General features: G+C 44.4%; 7 protein-coding genes across 7 annotated transcripts; 5 read left to right on the forward strand and 2 right to left on the reverse strand.

Annotated features, from left to right (window-relative positions):
- Positions 1-737: 737 nt before the first annotated feature.
- Positions 738-1,529, forward strand: UA08_05811 (hypothetical protein; the record flags this gene model as incomplete). Its single annotated transcript, XM_020268122.1, has 1 exon — positions 738-1,529. One exon carries the CDS (start codon positions 738-740, stop codon positions 1,527-1,529), a length of 792 nt encoding a protein of 263 aa, XP_020119285.1.
- A 350-nt stretch (positions 1,530-1,879) lies between these two features.
- Positions 1,880-2,597, forward strand: UA08_05812 (hypothetical protein; the record flags this gene model as incomplete). Its single annotated transcript, XM_020268123.1, has 2 exons — positions 1,880-2,092; positions 2,145-2,597. 2 exons carry the CDS (start codon positions 1,880-1,882, stop codon positions 2,595-2,597), a joined length of 666 nt encoding a protein of 221 aa, XP_020119286.1.
- An 893-nt stretch (positions 2,598-3,490) lies between these two features.
- Positions 3,491-3,919, forward strand: UA08_05813 (hypothetical protein; the record flags this gene model as incomplete). Its single annotated transcript, XM_020268124.1, has 2 exons — positions 3,491-3,510; positions 3,622-3,919. The coding sequence occupies 2 exons, from the start codon at positions 3,491-3,493 to the stop codon at positions 3,917-3,919; spliced, it is 318 nt and encodes a 105-aa protein (XP_020119283.1).
- Positions 3,920-6,232: 2,313 nt separating this feature from the next.
- On the reverse strand, positions 6,233-7,009 carry UA08_05814 (hypothetical protein; the record flags this gene model as incomplete). Its single annotated transcript, XM_020268125.1, has 1 exon — positions 6,233-7,009. One exon carries the CDS (start codon positions 7,007-7,009, stop codon positions 6,233-6,235), a length of 777 nt encoding a protein of 258 aa, XP_020119284.1.
- Positions 7,010-10,699: 3,690 nt separating this feature from the next.
- Positions 10,700-12,451, forward strand: UA08_05815 (hypothetical protein; the record flags this gene model as incomplete). Its single annotated transcript, XM_020268126.1, has 2 exons — positions 10,700-10,768; positions 10,841-12,451. 2 exons carry the CDS (start codon positions 10,700-10,702, stop codon positions 12,449-12,451), a joined length of 1,680 nt encoding a protein of 559 aa, XP_020119281.1.
- Positions 12,452-12,861: 410 nt separating this feature from the next.
- UA08_05816 (hypothetical protein) lies at positions 12,862-13,936 on the reverse strand (the record flags this gene model as incomplete). The annotated part of the gene is made up of 3 exons (XM_020268127.1): positions 12,862-13,061; positions 13,255-13,680; positions 13,861-13,936. The coding sequence occupies 3 exons, from the start codon at positions 13,934-13,936 to the stop codon at positions 12,862-12,864; spliced, it is 702 nt and encodes a 233-aa protein (XP_020119282.1).
- A 978-nt stretch (positions 13,937-14,914) lies between these two features.
- UA08_05817 (ER lumen protein-retaining receptor 1) lies at positions 14,915-15,901 on the forward strand (the record flags this gene model as incomplete). Its single annotated transcript, XM_020268129.1, has 5 exons — positions 14,915-14,936; positions 15,140-15,222; positions 15,314-15,472; positions 15,537-15,787; positions 15,865-15,901. The coding sequence occupies 5 exons, from the start codon at positions 14,915-14,917 to the stop codon at positions 15,899-15,901; spliced, it is 552 nt and encodes a 183-aa protein (XP_020118940.1).
- Positions 15,902-16,340: the final 439 nt, after the last annotated feature.

Consider the following 16,340-nt stretch of genomic DNA (forward strand, 5'->3'; position numbering starts at 1 on the left):
TCCGAATTCATGTTGTCAATGTGGATCTTAAGTATTGACATGCACCTGTTGCTTCGAGATTTTGGTTCATGATGTGAACCGTAATAGTAATTGTCTGGTAAGAAGCCAACTTTTCATCTAAAGAACAGCAATGTTATTGCAGTGGAGAACTTCACATGCTACTTACTGTCTAATACTATCTACTTTTGTCTGGTAACTGGTGAGGACGTGACAGTATTAGAATTGTCAACACGTATGCGTTACGAGATATTAGACCCGAATATCAGCCAACGCTGAGGAAATAAGCCCTCTTCAAAGGAATCCCATACATCTCCATTTAGCTTAGTTTTTATCTTTTACCATATAAAAATTTATCTGCATATGCCTCCGTCGTGTTGTTTAGAGACTGAAGCTATCTATAGAGGTGCAGATACTTGGATTAAGTCATGATGATACCAACGACTTAACCAACTACTTTTCCCTAACAGGATTGTCTATGTTAACAATGCAAAGATATGTTGACAGCTGAATGAATTCTGAAAACGAATTCCCTTCTCCTCCAAATATACTATGTAACTGTTACATTTTCGGTTCCGGCAGTCTATCCGGTCTTTTATACGTTGCAGCAAGATTGTTGTAATAGATGGAGTTTCTATGCGATTCACTATGTATACATATTTCCATCTATTCTGTAATTAGGCTCTAGGACTGTAACTCATTTTCCCATGAAATAACTATAAATTCATTCTACTATTGCGATGTCTTTCTACAATCTTGTGTACAACCAGGATCCCCCCGAAAGGAGAGATGGTTATTTTAGACAGGCTTTGATCGTATGTCCTGATCGAGCAACCTCCGACCTCTTCTTTCGGTATATTCAAGACCAGCTGGAGTTATCCGAAAAGGCACATTTCAAAGAACTCAGGCGCTTGTCTCCGCAAATTTGGACATGGGCTGGCAAAAACAACACTTACGAAATTGAATATGCTTGCGAAGCAGTCAATCTCGGATACGCAAAGGGGAGGAGGCAACATTTGGAAAAATTGCAGGGAAGAGTTTTCATGCGTTCCCTGGCCAATGCCAATACGCTTACTATAGGGCCTGCGATACTCCCCAGATTGGAGGATCTGGCAGATCATATTTCGGGGAACGTCTTCTGTATTCGGAATCAGCGCGTGCCGGATCGATACTGGCTCAAGCCTGATGTTACTAACAACAACCCGGGTAAGAAACCCGTACAACCTTCCAACGACCAACGATCACGGTTTAAGATCGAGGTTTCAAAGCAACACCAGCCTGGAACGCTGATGGTAGAGGACGACGATGTTAGGATGTTTCTAGTGCACGACAATGTCGATTACCTCATCAAAAAAGCTAAGGACGGCCGGTTAACTACCAACGAAGGGGACGAACCGTTCGTCTTCCGTTTCGGTCGACTTCTTAACGGTGGATTTTTATCAGAATACGCCTCTGATAAACAGAAGTATATCTGGTACACCCCCGGTGATGAGAAATCCTCACTTTCCGGAGAGATATGGGAGTTATGTTGAGGCAACAATACGTTCCAGGTAGGGTGACATAGCCCTAACTTAGGGAGCTGGCTGGATTCCACTTCCGGAAATGCCCAGTTAGACAGCACCTTACGTCTGATCGGTAAATGAATATATATGACAGAGTTTGCAAAGTCTTGAATTCTTTCTAGTATTGTACTTAATGATACGAAACCAGAACATGGAAATTTATGTGACTGGTGTGGATTGAATCGGAAAGGGTTACGATCCTGAAAGCGGAAATTGCGAATCTGCAACATCAATTTTGTATATAACCTGAATATTCATTATCCCTCTCGCAAATCGTGCACCTCTAAAATTTCTGAGTAAATTCCTACAGCTCAACCAAAATGGTGATCGGGGTCGCAATGATGGCAGCTATGGTTCCTACCGTTTACGCTGTGGGCGAAGCGAGTAATAGAAAAGATAAAGGAAAGGAACAAAATAGGGACGACCAGGAGGAAAGATACCACTTAATCACGAAATGTCATCTACCCTCCGTTCCTCAACATCAGAAAGCACAGGTCCACAATGCCAGGGTTTATTTGGACCTTGATGGCAGAGTATGATACAACACAACTTCTGAAGGGATCGATGTATTACTAACTACTCCAGATATATATAAGCCAGCACCAGTTACCTCGCATAGTTCCATTTGCTGGATACTTCTACTCTCATCCTGATTTAGAGCAAGGCAACCTGGCCGGCCTCGTAACCGTCAGTCCTGAGACACCACCACAGCTGCGCTGGACTTTCCTCGACTCGAACACGCATGAAATGAGGTGGGGAGGAGTAAATGATAGGGAAGGTCACATAAGTGGGCCATTTGGCTTGCACGATGATGGATCTCTCACGCTGAATGGAAGCCGAAGGTGGATGGCAGTGAGGCACCACGAAGATGGGGATCACGAAGCAGAATCTGACCCTACGGCTGCGTCGGGACTTTGGAGGCTCTATTTTGATTCAGGAGAGAACCACTCCGTTGACTTACCGGCTGGTGCGGAAAGTATCGAAATCGAATTAGAAATGGTTCGCTATCCCCGGAGGCCTACTCATTCGACTTCCTAGAGATAGATTAGACCACTACACGGTACCTGTATTGTAGAGATAATTTGTTTTATTGAGAAACACTATTAATGTTTTACAATTTGGATCAAATGATTTAGACAGTAGTCATCATGTTTGCATGTAGGGTGGGCAAGCTGGCACATGCTCCTTCAGTAGAAAGTCTACACGAGCAGCATTGCCTAGTTAATAAAAATCGTTGTTAGTCATTCCTAATCTGAGTTATAGACTTCCTTGGCCATCAATTTAATAAAGTATCATAATACGTGACAAACCCCCGAAGTCTTATAAACACTGACTTTCTCATTATTCCATTACGTCTAGAAACCAAGCATTATACGTAACAGGTGGTAAATTTACTGGGATATACAGGTCTCATAAAATTATATCTATTACATGGCAGTTCGAGCACTACGCATATGCTAGCACCAAAATTCAGAACACGTACGTATGTTTCACCTTAGTATTATACGATATTGAGATCTTCCAAGATCCTCCGCATCCGGCCTAATGCTCTCTTCGTCCAAGATCCATGAGGAAATGGTGTTTTCGGAAGTTTTTACTCAGTTCTGATGTAAACAGGTCCTTTTCGTTCCGAATTCAGCGGTATAGAAAAGAAGTGATAACCTATAACCTTTTGCTGACCATATCCACTTTCGATGGCTTGACATTACATGTACCATACTACAAAATTTCATCATCGATCTTATCATGGTGTGAAGATATTTAATGAATTCTGCAATAATGTGTAACACCTTGAGTAGGGAACAGCAAACTCGACGGTAAAATAATCCGACACTCGCAACTCACTGAACGAGCACTTGTGGGTTTTCACGTCTTCCGGTTTACAATTTCTTTCCCTATACTTCAATCCTTCGCAGGAATTCCACCACAAAATGGGACAGCGTGGTGAAGAGTACGTAGCCATACCTATCAAAATATCCATCTTTTCCTTCTTCGACTAAAATTGAATCGATAAATCTTTGTTTTAAATACATAATACGTTGGGCTGACTTCAACTGCTCAGTGCACCGGACGAAAATAAGACCGAGGACCAGTATAACGCCGCTCAGGAGCACCAAGAAAAGCCCAATGTCGATCAGGGTGAAGGTGAAAAGGGAAAGGTCAAAGCTCAATTTACTGAAGAACCACTGCCGAAAGGGCCTTGGGGAGATCGTGGAGTTACACACCGCAATGCAGGATTGTATAAAGTCCCCGAGAAGTCCTCCACTCTCAACGTCCGTATCAACTTAGATCTGAGAGCCGACGTCGCTTTAGAGCTACACGCAGTTGTGCAGGGATCTGTTATCATCGGCTTATTCTAAGGTCCCCGATAGAGGCGACATGTTACTGTTTTGTCTTAAGTATACGGAGTACCTAATATGAATACACTGCTATTTGAATAGGAAATGAGACTGTACTTGCTCGCTCTAATAAATATGCACACTACAGTAGGACTAAAGGCAGTTCAACTGTATCTAGACCTGTCAACTTCAGCAAAATACTCGGCAATATGTCGCATTTTATATGTGGAAATACATTATTTTGGTCTTCTCAAGTATACTAAACATCACAATCTATTTCTTGTTAGTTCTGGTTCTGGGGACTGGAGCCAAAGGTAAATGCTCACAGAAAAGACATTATAAATTCTCCTTTTATTATCATGTTGATGTCCATTTCACGATCAGAGTTGAAATTAAAACACACTCGAACAATGTCATCTTGATCATCACTTCGTTGATGCTTCGATAAATTAGGCACTTCTTCCGAGTTCGTTGGCGGATCATTTCTCGTGGCATTTTCCGGGATTATATTTGCCTCGCTTAGAAGTTGTCTCATGTCATATACACAAGGCTTAGTTTCCTTTTCACGGAATCTAGTGTTGGAATAGTCACGCTTGTCCGAGATCTGTGGTGCTGAAAGACACGTCTCTTCGCCGATATGGAGCTTTTTCTCCATCTCTGCCATATACTTCCTTGACAGTTATCGTTAACATAGAATGTTCCTTGGCCACCAAGATAAAAGAATGCATGAAAGCCCGAGAGAATAAGAGGAGATAAAATAATACTATTTTAATTGTTTTCGGAAGTACAGTGCAGACCGAAAACATGGCTGATGTAGCTAGGGATTCCGTTCACGGCTGACCAACATACATCCCTAAAATGGCAAGTGAGCGGCGGCAATATCTTATACACAAACTGATTGCTTTACTAGTCAACGTTCCTCGGTCTACGTAGCTAGGTACATACGCAAGCTCGTCCAGCCGGTGATTGCGAGCTCTATTTTGTGTTTTATCCCACTGACATGCAAGCTGTCATATGAGTATTATGGAACCATGAAAGGTGAGTTATCGGTGAAGCCGTTCAAAACCCGGTGCTAAATAGTAGTGCTGCTAGCTGCTCTTCAAAGAATCAATTCGGCACACATCACGCTGGATGGTGACCTTGTAGCTTCGTCAAATCAAGGTCTTCTCGCTTTCGTCGGAATTGAAGATGGTGATACCGAGGAGGATGTAGATTCAATGGTTCAACGGATTTCACAAACCGTGCTATGGCCTGAGAAGAACGAACCCCAGGTGAGTCGTTATTTTTTGTGTTAATGCTGAACATGATAACTAAATTCTGAAATACGCTGGCTACTTCAGAGAGAGTGGAAGAGAAGTCTTCAACAAACTGAAGGAGATATACTGTGCAGTATGTCACTATCATTCAGAACAGCTTGTCTAGATTCTCACATTGGCAGTACCTCAATTCATTTTACATGACCAGCACAAACACGTGAGCGCACTGGACTCACCAGGTATTGCCAATTTTGCAAGAGCGCAAGACCAATATCAATTATTTATGCAAAAATTGAGCAATACCTACAGGCCGGAACGAGTGAAGAATGATTTCTTTGAAGCTATACTGGCTGTTCCTTTAAGTAAAGATACGCCTCTCGGTATATCATACGAAAGTATAGACTCGGCAGTAGGTTTCCTCTTGACAAGTTTGGGATCAAATAGTGCTATACTAACCCTTAAATAAACCAACTAGGTTATGATTAAGATCGTCACCCAGGTGGCGAATGAGAAAATGAAACCAAAAGTAGAGAGAAAGAGCTATGAGATGGATTTCCCTGCTTCATTGCAAAAGTGAAAAAACACAGAGCACATCAGTATTATTGTTTTGTCTGGTATGGTTTAATCTATATACGAAGCACCTATTTGCGCTTTTTCTCCATTATTCGCCTTATAAACGTACAAGACACAACAACATATTATTATTAGTACAGCACTGGACAGTCATCAGCCTCACGTCACTGCGTGCCCCCTCTTGCGGTTGCATTTGTATACAGTGTACTCGACATTTTTGTTACACGAATCTATATCATAGTCCAGGCAAAGTAGTTTTTTCCAGTTGATTCAAATCTTATTCGCATTTCGACGAACTATATCGTTTGGCACCATATCTCCCCTGTTTGCTTCAAGACGAAAAGGCTGACGAATCATGTGATATGTTAGGGCTAGGGCTACCATGAGCAATGATATATCATCAAAGTAGTTGCTATCATAATTTTTGTTCTATTATTTACATTTTGAATAACGAATATATCCATGAAGAACTAGAGAGAGTATCAATCTCGGGCTCTCAAGGGTCTTAATATCCAGTGCCGTAGTTAATAATAACATTGTTACCACTGAGATATGCAGTAGCAAGAACATCGCTACCCTGAACCATGTCAAGGATGTTTGAAGGGGACGCTCCCCAAGAGGCACCGTTAACGGTAGCATCGGTGTCGGCCCAGTAAACCTGGTTGAAATCGGCGAAGGGAGCTAAAGCATTATTGACACTGTAGTCCTCAACAACCCATTCTGCAGTAACACGGCAAAGAGCTGGTGACATGCCAGACCAAGTGCGGCTAACGCTCTGCCCAGTAGAAGTGTTTTCGAGTGTCGCGGTACCACTGGTTGTGCTTGAAGTATCAATGGTAACAGTAATCAAATCACCCTGAGAGATAGCGATGTCCCAGCCCACTTGAGCTTCAGCAGGCCAGTACTCAGACCAGGCTGAATAACTGACAGCGCCATTTTGAATACACCAGTCGATACCAGCCTGCATAAGGCCGCCATCACAGTCGTTTTCGAAGCCATCAATGCCAACCCAGGCACAGCCGCAGTATGAAGTGGAACTGTCACCGCCAGATGGCATGTCAATGGCGGGAACTTCAAATGTGCCGGTGACCGTGGTAACATCAGAGTTTTCAATAATGGCACCAGCCCAGTTCTCTGTAGTGTAATCTGTCGCTGCGATGCCGGGAAGGGTAACATTAGTGAGAACGGTCGGTCTCGAGGTGCCGGTGGTCGAACGTCTAAGGGACAATGCCACGGCAGGCCCTGCGAGAAGCAATGGCATGAGCTTATTGATGGAGGCCATGGTTTCCTGAGTGTTGGGAAGTAGGCGAGAGAAAGTTTCAGGACCGGTGGAGAACTGATTGGGAAAATGCAATGAACACCAGCAGCACTTGAATCTATTTATACCTCACTTGCCTGTTTTCCTACGCCTCGGAGGCTTAGTTCTTGGAGTCTTTGAAAATACTACCTATGGAAGAGGGCGTTCGTTAGACTCATGCTAAAAGATATTATTCTCTTCTTACTATACTAGATGAAGTAAAGCCCTGGGGATGTGGCTGGAATTCGTAACCAAATTAAGTGACCCTATAATCAGATAACATAAGTCTTAGACTTATTCGGCCTAGAAGTTGGTCATCTTTCTACTACTCTGGATCCTAGGGGAAGATATATGCAAGCCTCCTCCCCGCATTTGCAAAGTTCGTATAAACGCCGTGCCTGATCTAGCTTTGTACCTTATCTCGTAGTGAAGCAGACCATATCAAACTAATTTTATGTGGTTTTCGATGGCATAAATCCGCGCAACCACGAGCTCATTCCATTGGGCCTTGAAGATCGGGTGGTCAGCAGGCAAATGCTAAATGGTATTTAAACTCTAGCGCTACTACAGACAGTGGCACTTCGTACAACATGTCAGCAGCTGGGGCCAAAATCCTACTGTCGAGCTCCATTAGCGAAATTGACGTTGCATCCGCCAACTCAAAATATGGGTTACCTTGGCCGCATTTACCTATAAACACGTCGCGTTCCGAAAGTTCCTTCAGCTTGAGCCTTGAAGTACTCTGTGTATCTGTGATTATGCAAATTGATTTTCTTCTTGTTCACGCTGAAGCTGGGATATGCATAAAAAGATAACATAAACATAGTTTCTCATTGAGGCGCATCTTTCTATTTCCTGGTTCCAGTAGCAATATCATTTAAGTTTCAAAGGCAAAGAAAAAAAATAAATTTTGCTATATGTTAATCACTTACGGTCACATACCGATCCTTCACTTAGTGCTTGCCCTCGCAGGGACGGAGCCACGAATTAGGGCTAAATGCACTACTGCATCCGCTCTGGCTGCAGAGCAAGTTGTGAAGTTACTTAAAAGCCAGCAGCGTAGACACACGATAATGGAGGATGGCCATTCTTCTCTTGTCTTTATCTTCTCTAGGGCTCATACAGTATGATCATGATATCTTGGATGCTGCTTCTACTAGGATAATTATTCGAGTTGGGAAGAAGAATCATCATCCATCTAAATGTGCCAAAACAAGACTAATACTATCCCGTGCATGAGAACTCGTCTGTGTAGATTACTATTGAATAGTACCCTGCAAGCCAGTCCTCGCCTGAAGGATTCGCTACAATATTCAAATATCTCCCTGTGATCAATACTTCCTATTCCCTTAAGGGCATTCCACTCCTGAAGACGTAGTCGCTTTTTGAGGGGCAGGTCTGTTTACTCGGACACATGATATGCAAGTAGATGAAAGTGAAAGTTGCAAAAGGTGCCTCCGGTCTCCGCTTCAAATTATTGAAAACATATAACGAACTAAAAGTAGAGGACCCTGTCGTCTGGATTTTAAATTTACATAGATCCCTCGAGGGTGACAATGGAGAGCTAGGTTATATATTTAAATAGGAAAACGTCCATCAAGGCCGGTTGGAGTAGTTGGTTATCTCGTATCCTTAACATCCCACGTTAATCGGATAAGGTCGCCGGATCAAGCCCGGCACTGGTCATTATTTTTCGCTTTTATTTTTTTTTTCATTCTATCTATAATAATAACACTTGATCAAGTCAAAAAAAGACGGCAAGGACACTGATTTTTTGCATAAAAAAACTGAGGTGGAGAAAGATCATCTTTTTTCTCTTGTTCTTTGAGTATGCTTGGTTCGCTGGTTGACAATTAGCAAGGACTGGTTTTTGCATACCAAAAAGAAGATAAAAGGAAAGACAAAAAAATAAACTGATATGTTGCTTGGTTGACCAGTGCCGGGCTTGATCCGGCGACCTTATCCGATTAACGTGGGATGTTAAGGATACGAGATAACCAACTACTCCAACCGGCCTTGATGGACGTTTTCAATTTTGATTATATAACGTCTCTCATCCCCTCCTTGTGAGAATACCCGGTAGCGTCTGCGAGGATACTATAAATCGTAGTCCTTCAGGGTGAAGTAAATTGACATCTTTGAGGTTGGGTATTGGATAACTGGACTGGTTCTTGTAGTAATTCGAAGGATTTGGCTTAATATTATAGAACGTTGACGGTTCTGCATGTTTCGGACTCGGCTCACTATGATACATAGTTCACTATATATATCTCGATGAATACTATCATACAGATAACTGTTGTGCATAATCGGATCCGGTTCTCGTACCCTTTAGATCACTTGGATTAGGTGCTTTCTGTTTCCCGACCCAACGAAGGGCGTCGTTCTCGCCACTTTTCGATAAGTAACCTCGCACTATTGCCACACCTTGAAACCAGCACCCGCGGACAGCGGTATATATCCAGTGTACCTGGGGTACTAGCTATTATCATGGAAGCTGAAGGAACCATTTCCGAACAGTCTTTCGTCCATACCCAGGTAAAAAATATCATGTCAAATAGTAGACGAGTAGACCTACATAGTTAGCTCTCTTGAACCCACCTTTCCAGTCAAGTTAACATCTCTCCTGGGTCCTTGGGATGGCCGCTCAAGAGTTCCACTAAACATGATCACTGACCACGGAAGCTGGATACACAAGACTACACATCCGTGATGGCTGGAATGGTGGAATAACCCAAAGTAAAGCAATGAGATTTACTACAGGTCCTGACGTTCGTCATGTGTCAAGGCAATCCCCACGGTAGCACTATCACATACCTGTTTCTGGCGAGATTACTTAACTAATGCTTCGGATGAAGTCATGAATATATACACCCTTTCGATCTTGGAGGGGGTATTATTTTTTATTTTTATTTTTATTTTTATTTATTTGACACCGTCCTGGCCTTCATCGGGATCTCCGCTAGAACGAGCTTTGCATTTCACCAAGAGACAGAACCTGGACAACCACAACTTCTGCAAAAATATCCAGTAGCATATCTAGTAGTATCTGTCACAGGAAAACGAACAAATGAACCACACAAAGACTCGCCTATTACGCCTTGAACGTCTTCGACGCATGATGATGGATGATGCTAGATGGATTTGGATTGAAAGTATGATGACTAACTAGCATAGAATAGCCCAACATCCTCACCACGACTCGTACACAGTTTTCTTCGCCGATCCAAAGTACCCTTGTATGTTAAATCCAGAGTCCATCTACATTGCAAATCTCTATAAAGAATGATGAAGACCCCACAGGACAGAAGAACATTCATTTGATAGCTGCTGGGGCTCCAAGGGTTGAGTTAAGAAAGAGAGCAAACTAAATGACCCCGCGCATAGAACTATAAAATACAAAGAACACGAAGGAACTTTGGAATATATCAAAGTCTCGGGATAATTGAAGGAGTGGAAGTTGAAGCTGGATGAAACGATCGTAACGGGGCACAGTGGCACTGCCAAGACGCTAACCGTAAGAAAACTAGCCCGCCAAGAGGGCATCACATCTTCATTTCATTTCTAACTATCGCCATCGCATATGCTGGATTCCTACCTGCACTCACGTCGCTTTTTTTCCAGGATACCATATAAAATTGCGGGGATTCATTCGTGCGGATCTTTTTTCCCGCGATGCCTTCAGCGAACAAGCCAACCAAGAACCAGCTCAAAAGAGCTCGGAGAAAAGCCAAAAAAGATGCCGTAAGTGCTATTTGATCGCGACTGTGAAGCGAACTTGTAGAAACTGACTGATTATTTCTGTTCTCCCTGCAGGAATCAACGGCTCCTCCTGAACAAGGAGCGAAACCTGGCGAAGTTGATAAGACAGTCGATGATCTCCCAAAGCCCGAAATAAAAAGTATAAACCAACAACCCGAAGATGCCGCCCCAATTGACGAGAGTCTGTGGGAGATGTACAAGGATATCGCAAACAAATTTGAGACCGGAGAGACAGAAGAATTGCAGCTTGGAACCTCAAAGCCCCAGGTCTTCTTTGACGAAGATGACGAAATACCAGATGAAGAAGAAGAGGAAGAGCCGAAAATGTCCAAACGGAAGCGAAAGGAAATGACCAAGCTGTCTGTTGCCGAACTCAAGGCCTTGGTTCAAAAGCCTGATCTCGTTGAATGGACCGATACCTCGGCTCCTGATCCGCGATTGCTTGTTCACATTAAAGCGCACCGCAATGTCGTGCCCGTCCCCAGCCATTGGTCGTTAAAGCGCGAATATTTGTCTTCCAAACGAGGTATCGAGAAGCCTGCCTTTGCACTCCCCAAGTTTATACAGGAAACCGGGATATCTGAGATGCGCGACGCTGCATTGGAAAAACAGGAACAAGCCACATTGAAACAGAAGCAACGAGAAAGAGTACAGCCTAAAATGGGCCGTCTGGATATCGACTATCAGAAATTGTATGAAGCATTTTTCAGATTCCAAACCAAGCCGGAATTAACACGATATGGCGAGGTTTATTACGAGGGCAAAGAGTACGAGACGAATCTTCGCCATTTACGTCCAGGAGAGTTGAGTGATGAGTTGAAGGAAGCACTTAACATCCCTCCTGGAGCTCCCCCGCCTTGGTTAATTAATCAACAGAGATTTGGTCCTCCTCCTTCATATCCAGCATTAAAAATCCCTGGGTTAAACGCCCCGCCTCCTCCTGGTGCGATGTGGGGATTTCACCCGGGAGGCTACGGAAAACCTCCAGTTGATGAGCACAATAGGCCTTTATATGGTGGCGATATTTTTGGAGTACTCCAGACTCAGCAAACTGCTCAACATGGAGAACCAGTTGAGAAGGATCTCTGGGGCGAGTTGCAACCGATGGAAGAAGAATCCGAGGAGGAAGAGGAGGAGGAAGAAGAGGAAGAAGAGGAGGAGGAGGAGGCAATGGATAATGTACATGCGCAAAGTGGGTTGGAAACTCCCAGTGGCTTAGTGTCGACAGTTCCATCCGAATTTGGGGCGGCCGAGAGTATTGGTGGAGAATTTGATGTGCGCAAACATCACCGAGGTACAGAAACAGAAGAATACACTCAACCGAGGGCTGCGTATCGCGTCATTCCCGAGCAGGCATCCAGAGTTCAGGGATTCTTTGGCGGTGATCGGACCTACGACCTCAAAGCACCGGAAGCCAGTATGCCAGTACTCGGAAGCGAGGAGTCGCATCGCAAGCGAAAGAAGCCAGAGGATGTCGAAGTCTCGATGGATCCTGATATGTTACAAAGCGGTGATGGCATAAGTAAAGAACACCTGAAAGGCTTATACGACGCAGAGAAGCGGCAGGAGTTCTCACAGTGGAATTTTCAAGAAGACCTCAGTGACATGATTGCTAGCGAAAGCAAAAGGATCCGTAAGGAAGAGGAGAGGCGCGGGAAGCGTTGAACAACCCAGCGAGTCCATGCTTCTAGACCCAGGATATGAGAGGGTGGAGAGCTATGTATGATTAATAGCATATGCCGTTGGCATCAGTAGATTATAATGCACCAACAATATATCTATCCTTTGCATACCGTGTCGTAGTAAACCAGAAGATCAATTCAATATCAACACAAAAATTGTACTTCGTAAGAGGCGACTTTGGTTGGTGGAGACCGGCTATACCCACAGCAACTAACCGAAATGATACTAGCGTAGCGTGGAGGCCGCCCAAGACGGCAAGTCAAGACTTGCAATTCTTCCTTCTTTCTCTGAACAAGCAAGCATTTCTCTATCACGTTTTCGCCTTTGAATGACCACGCTCAGCTCGCTCGATCGCTCGACTCTGTTTCATGAAGAATTGTATAGAGACCGCGTCAATATGAGGTTTGAAGAGCGTCGGGGCGGCGAAAGTTATCGTCCCTCAAATAGACATTCTCGCTCGCGCTCTCGAAGTCGTATACGGCGGCCACGCTCACCTCCTCCTCGAAATAGGTCTCCGCGAATGGGGGCTGATACGTGGGTACCTCGAGGCAGCTATCCCTCAGAGAGATATCGCAGCCGATCCCCCCCCGGTCTTCATCGTTCTCGAAGTCCAGCCTATCGTCAACCTAAGCGCGAACGATCACCGTTGAGGCCGAGATCACCACGGCGCGAACGTCCCAGATCCCCCATTCGATCATCCTGGCGGTCTCGTTCACCATATGCTCGAAGACCGCCTCTCGATTACCAGTCTTCTAGGGGCGTTGGGGATAACTTTCGAAACTCACATATTCCAAGGTCACCCAGAAGGGAACGACTACCATCACCACCACGTGATAGGCCTAGAGATGGTCCATCACCTTCACGATCAACATTCAAAGAACGTGACTCATACGGCCGCCCAGCAGGTCGATCCAGGAGCCCGTATCGCGGTGGTCGTTCTCCAAGGAATGACTCCATTATGAACAGGCGAACACTTTCACCCGTGAAACGGGCACCCTCAGGTCCTAATTCGTCTTTAAATTCGGGATCTACTTCACGAAGATCTTCACCACCTGTTGGCCAGGAGCGGCTCCGTGTCCCATCTTTAGGTCCAAGTAGTCGATCCCCTACTTTGGATACGTCGTTTCGGCGGGTTACGAACGACGATGCAACGAGACCTTCATTATTGTCCACTACAGTGTCACCATCATCTCCAGCACCCGGAAAACCTGCTAGTGCATCGTTAAGTACCGTAGAGAATCAAACATCGACTGTAGTCTCCGGTCGAACAACTACAGATGCTGGCCGTCCCAGTTCTAGCAAATCACCGAGACCTCACGGCGATGGCGTTTTTAATGCAGACAGGGACGATGGATGGAAGGACCCGGGCTCTAACACATCGCGAAACTCACCCCTTCCTGGGGGACCTAGCGCAACATCGTCGTCATCATCGTCGTCATCACAGAACCGCCCATCTAACATATCCATGCTGTCCGCACCAACAAGGCCCCGAGGATCCGCTGGATATAGCGGCCGTGACCCTACATGGACAAGCTCTTCGACACTGAGACGTGCCCCTCCGCCACCTGCACCCAGTGGTCCACCCACAGGGCCTCGAAACAGATACGTATACAGTCCTCCGGTTCATGACTTACATCGCGCGCCAAGTTATCGACACAATAGCAGTGTTTCGATTAATCATCAGCGAAGCACGAGAACAAATTATCTAGCCACGCTGCCAGTAGTCATCAGTGGAGGACGACTCCTACCATCGACATTTGATTTTTCCATTGAAAAAAGGCTCTTGAGTCTCAGGGCTGACGAAGAGAAACTGGGGGAACAAATGTTGGAAAAGCAGCACCTGAAAAGACTTGGATTGCGGGATTGGGATCGGCTGCAGCGTGAAAGTGCTTTGAATGCCCTGAGAAGCGAGCTTGCAGAAGTGCATCTTCAACGGATGACCGAAGAAGACAGGCTGGAAGGAAGTAATGCTTTTTAAGATGACATTTATGTACATTTTATGCCAATGATGTATTATATTAGAATACCCGGGTTTGGTTCTTTCTATTTGAGCAGGAGAGAAATAGTCCAATTGTATATTTTCTAGTTGACTCTGGTGTTATGTGTTTTATTATTATTTTTTTTGGTTGTTGTAGTGTTGTTTGTAGCTATAGTATTGGTTCAGCGTCACGGGGCCCGCTCTGTGGCTCGCCGCTTTATCGGCGGATCTGCCTCGCTTTAGATGCATCAACTCTCGACAATTCTTTTCTCGAGGCCACAATTGCTCGTCGCCTGCTTGTCTGTCTGCCGTGTCTATGAAAGGGACGACCGCTTACCTCTCTCTGCGCCAAACAGCACGCGACTTTCCCAAACCCAAAGCTATAAAATAGCTGTCTTCTTTCTCCCATCTCGTCGCAAACTCGGAAACGTGTCCACTCGCGCGTTTTCGCAACAATTCCTTCCAAAATGAATATCTTCAGACTTCTAGGTAAAAGACGAATCCTCTGAAGAGTGTCGAAGAATTGATTGATCATGGAGCGCTGATTTACGGAAATCGAAATAGCCGATTTTTCGCATCTGATATCCATACTCATTCTTCTGCAGAAGATGAAGTCAACAAACGTCAGTATAATAAGACTATAACCTGCCACTGCTTCGACGATTCGAATTTACTGATTACCCTTTTTTTAGAGCTGTTCTGGACTCTCCTTCAAATCACAAGCGTTATATCTGATCGTGTTTGTAACACGTTACCTAGGTTTGTCCCATTGAGTGTGAGCTTCTGAGTATGGAAACTAATGTTGATTCCACCATGCAGACCTCTTTTGGACCTTCACAGACTCCCTGTATAACACCGTTTTCAAGATCCTCTTCATTGGCTCGTCAACTTATACCCTCTATCTCATGCTTACGGAGTACAAACCCACGCACGACCCAAATACGGATACATTCAAGGTGGAATACCTTCTTGGCTTCAGTGCCCTTTTAGCAATACTGTTCCCTCAGCAATACACCATCTCCGAGGTAAACTTGCACCTTTACACAGTACACTTCGCATAATTATTAACTGGGAGGGGAAAAAAAACAGATCCTTTGGACATTCTCCATCTGGCTGGAATCCGTCGCAATCTTACCTCAGTTATTCATGCTACAACGTACCGGCGAGGCAGATACCATCACCACACACTACCTCTTTGCACTAGGTCTTTATCGAGCGCTCTATATTCCCAACTGGATTTATAGATACTTTTTCGAAGGCTTCTTCCACGCCATCCCGGTTCTGGCCGGTATTATCCAGACTGTCCTCTATTCGGATTTCTTCTATATCTATTACACTAAGTAAGTTTTATTTTCTTTCTTCTCTTGCTTTTTGGAATGACCAAGGATGCACGGACTAACTATCTGCTTTGTAACAGAGTTATGAAAGGAAAGAAGTTTGCCCTTCCTGTTTAGGCATGTTCATGATTTCCCGCTTTCTTATCCATAGGGATGTACTCCGATGTACTACTATGATACTACGGAGCAAGTATCATGAAGATTGTCCATCTTCTGATTAGCTATCTAGCTAGCTGGGTGCACATTACGAACTCAAGTCCCCCAGAAACGCCTAAGCGAGAAGGAGAAAAAGAAAGAGAGAGAAAACAACCTTATCCTTGGTGACTGAATAATCTATGGTCTGTCACCTATCAAGCTACTAACCTGAAACGAAACAACAAAAGTTAGCAACGGTGTAATGGGAATGACTTAGCCACCTTTTATGAAAGTCATTGCCCATTCTTGCTTTCCTCATGTATGCGTATGAATTATCCTTATTGTCCGGCTCACCTATATGTAATTTAGTTATGAAAATCGAAGATTTGAAATTATGAGATATACAAAAACAAGACATATC

This window comes from Talaromyces atroroseus (genome assembly GCF_001907595.1).
Source record: "Talaromyces atroroseus strain IBT 11181 chromosome Unknown scaffold_7, whole genome shotgun sequence".
In the NCBI taxonomy this organism is placed as follows: Eukaryota; Fungi; Ascomycota; class Eurotiomycetes; order Eurotiales; family Trichocomaceae; genus Talaromyces; species Talaromyces atroroseus.